At 39.0% G+C, this 8322-nt stretch overlaps 1 protein-coding gene across 2 annotated transcripts in view; it reads right to left on the bottom strand.

Moving 5' to 3' along the window:
* LOC107589798 (small conductance calcium-activated potassium channel protein 2-like) overlaps window positions 1-7166 on the bottom strand; it is a 37920-nt gene extending 30754 nt beyond the window's left edge. For both annotated transcript variants that reach the window (XM_016278327.1, XM_016278326.1), the window contains exon 1: window positions 6081-7166. In XM_016278327.1, the coding sequence (XP_016133813.1) occupies window positions 6081-7070 (990 nt within the window). In that variant the 5' untranslated portion in view covers window positions 7071-7166. The remainder of the gene's footprint in view (window positions 1-6080) is intronic.
* Between the last annotated feature and the right edge of the window lie 1156 nt (window positions 7167-8322).

Genomic DNA, 8322 nt, shown 5'->3' with positions numbered 1-8322 from the left:
TTTTTATCTGGGATCCACTGCTGTGCTCAGTTTGAAAAGGCCTTTATATCTAAACATAATACACAGATATTAATTTGTTTGCAAATGTTTAACCTGAATATGTACTCTTAAAATGTAATTACTTATTTTTGTCATATTGTACTCCTGTTTCTAGGACTATGATGAAGAAGAGATGTCAGTCGGCCTATTGACCGTGATCCCTGAGCGGAGGACTCTAGAGCCATACCTAACTCACTGCATTTAACGCCACATCTACTGCAATCATTTTGGAATGTACAATTGTATTGGATGATCTGGAAAATCCTCCCCAAGACATATGCCTGCTCTTTGGACTAATTTATGCTATGAAATTATAGTATCCTCCAGTACTGAAGGACACCTTTGATTTCATTCAATGGCTGAACCTAGAATGCAATCTCTGAAAAATCTTCTGATGTAGAAAGATGTCATTGTGGCGTGATGGAGCATTTTTCAGTGTAATTGTTCATGATTGATCATTATTGATTTAGAAAATGGTAATTCTAGAAAATGGTGAATCTAGATTTACAAGGTGTCATAAAAGGGATGTTGATGGGGGGTTTTTTCTATTTATTTCCTGAGTGCAGTATGTGCAATTTTTCTTACAGTGTTAAATTGTTGATTTGATAGCATGCCTAAAAAGTAATGACTTGAAGTAACATTGTTTTATTAAACAAATAAATGCCCTATTGTTGTGCTAACAATCTATTTTCTGTCTTTGTATTAACAACTTTAAGTTTTGAGTACAGCTTACTTGAGAAATTTAAGGCAATCAGTTTCCACACATTTTTCTAGTAATGTGAACAAAGCAGACTTGTTAAGAGAACTGTTTTGTTTGAGTTCTTTGCACTAAGCTTAACTTAAATCTCTAAGTTGGCTGAACTTGTCAAATTGAGTTACCAACACTCAAGTTTTCTGGTAACCTATACATTACACAAGTTACCTATACAAAGTTACAGTAAGTTTTATTAACTCAAAAAATGATCAACTATTTTGCTTGAGAAATTTTAGGCAATCAGTTTCCTCAGGTTTTCCAAGTAAGTTCAACTCATTAATTTTTACAGTGCAGAGGATGAGGAGAGGGTACTTGCAGTGCATTATACAAATTCACACCATGCTCTGTGCTTACATGCGTTATATAACCTTTCAATGTTTTCTTCTAAAGCAAGCAAATCTAGCGTAGTGTTAGTTCTCGCAGGTCATGTTAGTCAAGCTCGCATCAGCTGACTCTCAGCTGATCCCCATCAACCTATGGGAATACGACACCTATCTAAGTATTCATATATAAGGTCCCACAGTAGTATCAGCAGTTTTCGCATTGCTCAATAGCTAATTAAATGGCGAATTCGGCAGGCAAAACACCATCATCACTAGGAATCGGGAATTTAGAGAAGTGGAATTTGCTTCCCCAATGGTCTCACCTCCGATTCATTCAAGTTCGAAGTCAGGTGGGAACATGCTTGTTAAGTTATAGTTGTATTGTCGGGAACACGTTGGTCTGACTCTCAGCTGATCCCCATCAACCTATGGGAATACGACACCTATCTAAGTATTCATATATAAGGTCCCGCATAGTATAAGCAGTTTTCGCATTGCTCAATAGCTATTTACCCTCCTCCATCCCCAACTTCTCCTCTGTCAGTCAGAATTCAGCCTTCTGATTCTCCTTTGAATCAGACTAATTCTAAAATGTGTACATAACATTATTGAACTTTAACGATATCTGCAATACATTTATGTTGGTTCTGTTCTGTTTACCCTGGGGGGGTTATCGCTGCTCTCCCTGCTCTCATCCATGCTAGACTGCATGGATGCGCAGGGAGTTCTTGCCCAGAACAGAACCATACCGCCAATCCAAACTGTATGCTAATTGTCAATCATCTTTGACAATAGTGGTCCTGACAGAACTAGGACTGACCTGGCAAGGTCACATTCAAAAAGTAGTTTTTATTGTTAAAAAAAAAAATCCAGTGTACAGACTATTGTGGAATACAAATCTTTATACAATTTAGATTTCAGGTTTAATCAATTGTGTATTTAGATATATTTTTCAAGACATCCCCATATCTTGATATTTCCATATTTAAGGGGGTGTTTACACAACACAATTTTCAACTAAAAATGGAAATCTTTTTATGCGTTTTGGCCATTTATGTACACAACAATGGCATTTTGGGGGCATAAAAAGGCAAACCTTTAAAAATGGGTTTCAAAGAACAAGATTTTGAAAACGACACCGTTATCATCTCTGTGTAAACTACAAGAGTGCAAATTTGTGAAAACAGTGACGTCATGCGGATAACTTTCTGATGGCCACTGAGGTGAAACTTTTTTCATACCTTGTGTAACACATTTCCTGTTTTCACATTGGCATTTTGACCATTAGATATCACTAGTGAATGAAAAGTAATAATTCCATATTCATATGTTTTACGTAATCATCTGTGGGGTCAGCTGAGATAAAACTACACATTTCCTGACATGATTCTCTGATGCTGGACATTATTATATCGCACAAAGAAAACGCAGAGAATGTGCCCACTGGCCAAAGACACTGAACGCCTCTGTGATTATTTTCTGTATGATGGGCTGTTGTGGCTGAATGTCCTTCATGAAACCTTCAGAGCAAACTGATCCTATTTAAATGGACCTTTTAGTCTGAGAGGAAATGAGGTGGCTTGGAAGATAAAGGAAGAAAGAAAGACTTTAATAGAAGAAGGGACCTTTAAAGGGTTAAAGATAGACCTTTCCTCTTCTTCCTTCTTATAAATGTCTTCCTGAAGCAGACTTTCTGGCTTTTTGAACAACAGCGTTAAACCCTGAGGTGGTATGACCCTTAATAAACAGGAACCTCTGTGAGCAATGCTGCAGAGACACATGATGCTATAATGAGATTATTCATTAAAAATGTCTTCTGATATCGCTCTCTCTTTAACATATACTAAAGATGTATAAAAACGATTTCTCTCTCTTTAACATATAGGCCTACTAAAGATGACAAACTATTTTCCTATTTAACACTGTAAAGCTGCTTTGACACAACCAATATTGTAAAGCGCTATACAAATAAAGGTGACTTGACTTAAAGATGTCACAAATGCTATTTTCTTTTGACAAAGAGAAGCCATGGCTGTAACACAGGTTTAGACACTGGTGCTTAATCATATCAAACACAGCTTCTAGTCTTCAGTTTGATCGCACCATTGTGTTAATACGGAGATAGGACTGATATGACATTCAATTGCTGATTGTTTTCTTTCAAGTCTTTAATTTTTCATCATATAATTTATTAATTAATTATATTAGAGAGGTTTATCAGACGTTTCGCATGACATTACTTCAACAACAGAGCAAGGATCACTTAGCAAGCAAAGAGAGGCCAGCCAAAAGGAAACTCTAAACACTGACAAGAAGGAAGAATGGAAAAGTATTTACACAAGTAAAGCACAGAAGTATATATGTTAAGCCTTTCAGAGCACAATGTCTGTGCTTGTGGTGTGGAACTGTGGATCACACAGGCCACAGTAGCAAACTACTATTAAGTTTCAGTTTGTGTCACAGGATATTGTAACTGATCGGTTCCTGTCAGCCAAAATAGTTTTTGTTTAAGCCATTAGAGCAGAACAGAGTGGTTGGACAAAATGTTACAAATGCACGGGTAAGAATATCAGCCTACACGAGTAAACAGCTTTTTTTATAAAAAGCACAATTGTACAGCATAGTCTAAATGTCGTGCAAGTTGATTGAGTTATTTATTAGGAAAACAATGTCTTTATATGCACTTAACTTAACAAGCACACAAAAGTGTTATTAAATTCAGTTTTTAAAAAAACAAAACATGATGGCTTCCCTTGTTTTTTTTTCTGTTGGGAAAACTGCCAGTGTGTCTGCAGAGTACAGCTGGACACATCTTGAGTGGAGCAATCATGATCTAAGGATCAAAGCTTCATTTAATGATACAATGAAATGAAATGGAGCATAAATAAATGGACGTGTGGGACAGATATTGAAGGTTATTTGTTGCGGTACTTCAGATGAAAAGTAATGGATAGTTTATGTATTCCAAAAGTCCTTTTGTTTGAGTTACCGGAGCAACGTGTCTCCCATTAACAAAGGTTGTACACAATAGAGCACAGTATTTAGAAGTACTAAAGGTCTCTGGCTCCACCCTGCCCGCTATATTCTGCCCAACTGATAAGACTCTCTGTCTAAATGAATTTCCTTTGACTGTATACTCTAATTAGTATCCTTCCTCTCAACTATCTAGCATCAGATATCAAGAGTTTTTTTCTTTGGAAAGGTCAGTTTATTTTTCTTCTTTTGTTAGCTTTCTTCCTGCCATACCAGTGCTGCGCTTGGGTTAAATCAAACTTTGAAACTCTGGAGACATAAAACTAAAACATTTTAGTAAAAGGTGCTGTGCGTAACTTGTTCAGGAAACTCGTTTGAAAATTATTTTTAGGTTAGAAAATTTACTTTTCTGTATTATTTTTACATTTTACAAATGCATTTTGTGACACTAGTGGTGCACAACTTATACTCTTTAAGGTCAATTATTAACCACAATGTAGAAAGAAGAGAATCTAAACAAGGAAAGGTGATTTGCATTAGAGATACATGTGATATGGTGTGTTTTACAGAAGGGACATTATGTTTCTTGATAAAGAACAATGATAAAGCCAAGTACTACTGCAGGAAATGGATTTGTGCTGATTTTGATCTAATCCACATTTGAATCACTACATTTTTGTCCATATATTCTGTGTATATGTATAAGCCCTTACTCTGTGAGACTTGGCTACTACCACCCAAGAAGATAAGCCACTATGATCGACCTATAACAAAAGGTATTTCAGGACCTGAGAGAGAGCATGAAGGAGAATGGAGACATGAATGGAGCCTCGGTGAGTGGCATCAGATAACAGGGTCAGAAAAATAAATGGAGCCCTGGGAGCTGTTTGAGTCATTTGAATGAACTGCAGACGAAGGCACTGGTGCAACAAATAATGAGGGCATCATTTGGACACACTGTAAAAGTGGCACAGATTCATACAACAGTTATCTGCAGTAAAAAATATGTTTTTAGTTAAAGATTACTGGAGCACATTTTATAAGAAAATTCTACTCTTTCTACTTTAAAATTTCATGTTAATTCAATGTGTTACTGTTTGTTTAATTAACTTTTGAAATTTACTAGTAATTTATGAGTGAAAACAGTTTCTTCACCACATTTTTTCAGTAGTTTGTTGTACATGTAAGAAGAGATTCAAGGGTGTTTTTATTTTTTCCATATAAAAGCAAAAATGAAGTAACCGAGTATGATAGCATAACTGAGTTATGAGCGGAACCGAATCACATTTTTGGTTATGTTTAGTCCTGTGACAGACGGGTGATCAGAGGAAAGGAAGAGTGAATATTAATATTAAATCCATCAGAAGTCCACCAACAACCTTTGAGCCCTTTTTCTAGTTTCAGTACTGGATTACTTACTGCATCTCTTTGCCTTTGTATGGCTGGGATTATTAGTCAAAATTAATTTGTAAGAATTTAGACTTATACTAAATTATACTAAATTGTTGAATTTTCTTATACTATATACAAAACTGTTGAATTTTCAAGTGGCAATATGATGTCCAAACTTTCCATATTTACATTTTTCTCACTTGAATTGTCATGTTTAACTATATTTTAATACACATTTGGGCACTGCAATAAGAAATGCATACGAGACATACCAAGTTTTGATGCACTACAGATGAAATGCCTGTGTGTGTGAGAGTGTGAAAGAGAGATGTGAAAGGCACAGTGGGTTTTCTGTCCGCGTGAGTGTATGCATGAGATGCAGTGTGTTTGATATCATCGTGTTGATGGGCTGCTTTCGAATACATGTTTTAGCAAATCAAATTAGCCGCCTCGAAAGCTTAACATGACGATTATTAATTTAAGGGCAGCAAAAGAACAACAACAACATACGAGAGGCGTGGTCGCATATAACGCTGCGTATATTCTCAATGAGTGGCATATTGAAAGCTGTGCTTGTGCCCCATACATAAATAACCTACCTTGTGTTTGCTTGCGCGATTGCTCCTGTCCTCCTTGTCGTGGGGCTCTGGCCACAGTTGACTGCTGGAGCCGTACGGGGGGCTGCTGTTGTCACTACTAGACACCGACGAGTTTCTCTCTAGCGCGCGCTCGCATTGATACGGCTGACAGAGTGCGATTTTCCCCTCCTGGTACCCGCTGCTGTCTCTGTCACTCTGCTGCCGCTGGAGGCTGTGTTCCTGCGCGCGACCCTGCTGATGCTGATGCTGATGCTGATGCTGCAACAGCGGTGCCTGCTTGTTTCTGCACACTTGCCCCGATCCGGTGATGCAGTAGTTGATGGGAAAGCTGCTGCCCAACAGTAACTGAGCCTGAGGCTCAATTAATTGCCTCTGCTTTTCTGCTTCCTCGCGTGCATTTATCTCTCCTTGACCAGAGTTTGGCAAGAGTAGCTCAAAGGAGAGGTCCCTTTGTTGATTATAACAAGGTTGCTGCAGCAACTGGTTTTGGTCTCGACGCCCCCCCTCCCCGACGCGACGCTGTAAGATGTCTTGTTTGTAATTAGCACTCTTTTGGCGCGTATCCCGCGTATTAGAAATGTGCGAAGGCAGAGGCGGCGGCAGCAGATCAGATGGGGAGGGCTGCGGGGAAACGGAAGATTTGTGCTGAGGAGAATGGCTGCTCTGCGAGAGCCCCTCAAAATGACACTGATAGCCAGATGAGGCCCCTGGAATCGAATGCGGCAGCTTGTCGTAAGGCGCACAGTCACTGTGCGCGGGGCTGCAGTGGCCGGTCAAAGGCACGCACTCACCGGTCCTGGTGCCGCGGTCCGGACAAGACTGTACATGTCGGCTGTGATGCGAGGAGGTGGATCGCTCCTTTATCGATGGCGGTGGGGGCGGCAGACTAAAGAGCGCGGCGACTGGACGAGATCCTTCCTTTTGACTGTCACGAGCGTCCGTGTCGTTGCTGTGCTGCTGGTGGACAGCTCCCGCGTGCCGATGCCGCATCCCCTCAATATCCGCGTCTTGTTGTGATTGCTCCTTTGCCTTGTAAAGCACCGACACCCATTCATTGCGATGTGCCCCAAAAGAACCGAACTGCCTCGTCTCATTGGTGGGCTCGAGCGAGACCTGCCTCTTGACGTCATCGCCGAGATGAACACCGCCCTCGTGTGAAAACCGCTTTATGTTTACAGCTGATAAGATTAAACCTGAGATGCGAATTGGGTATTAGCAAGGTCATGCACGCGGCGAAAGCTGCATGGATGCCTTGGGGGGATTGACTTATTCATGCCTGTGCCATTATTAAAAAGAACGAGCATTAATCACTTCAGGGGACAGGTGCACGTCTTTTATAAATTGCTTATGCTTATAGCTTATTGTTATTATTTATGGCGTAATGCATGTCCAAACCTGCGCGTACATACATAACCGAGTGTTGAGTGGAAGGCAATAGCTAGTTAAGCGATATCACACAAGCGTATTCGGTATACAAGATTATTGCGTTGGAATTATCAAATTGTAATGGACGAGGATTAAAACAACGAATGAATCATTCAGACATCATATGTGAATCAGCTTGATCAAGTGTAGAGAACAAACTCAAAAGAAAAATGTGCTCACAAAGATCATTTGCAAGAGTGTATTAGCCTACAAAAATATCAATTGAATTGAATAATGGTATATTCATTATAGAAATCTCTATGTATCTTTCATTGTAAGATTTTATTCATTTACACGATGTTTCACTATCCCTACACTCCTTGATATTTCCAGGTTTTCCATGACTGTGGGAAATTATACTTCATAATTCTAAAACTTACATTTTAGACCAAATCTATAATGTGATTGTATTCAAAAATGCTCTTTACTCCAGACAGTTGCTGCTCACTACTCTGCACCAATCGCACACTCTGGTCTAGAATGCCATGAACACAGAAAAGAAGCTTGATACAGCGAACAATTCCAGTGCTGTTATTCCAAATCAATAAACTTTGCGACCGGAACTGACTGTTGTATAATGTGGAATAAATCACACTTGAAAAACACAAGGATGACTAATGAAGAATGGATCTTCCATTTAAACACAAGGTGCTTCGTCCTTGACTGACACACACACTTATCAGGTGGTTCATTCTATAATAAATTTACTATGCTGTCCTCACGTAGTTAATTTTAAAAGATAATGCATATTCCATTACCAAAAAATACATTAAAGAGTTGGACACTGGGAAAATTATGAAGAGGTTTTTATCTGATT

The sequence above is a fragment of the Sinocyclocheilus grahami genome, unplaced genomic scaffold (assembly GCF_001515645.1).
Source record: "Sinocyclocheilus grahami isolate Dianchi unplaced genomic scaffold, SAMN03320097.WGS_v1.1 scaffold121.1, whole genome shotgun sequence".
NCBI lineage: Eukaryota > Metazoa > Chordata > Actinopteri > Cypriniformes > Cyprinidae > Sinocyclocheilus > Sinocyclocheilus grahami.
This window is presented reverse-complemented; position numbering and strand designations above follow the sequence as displayed.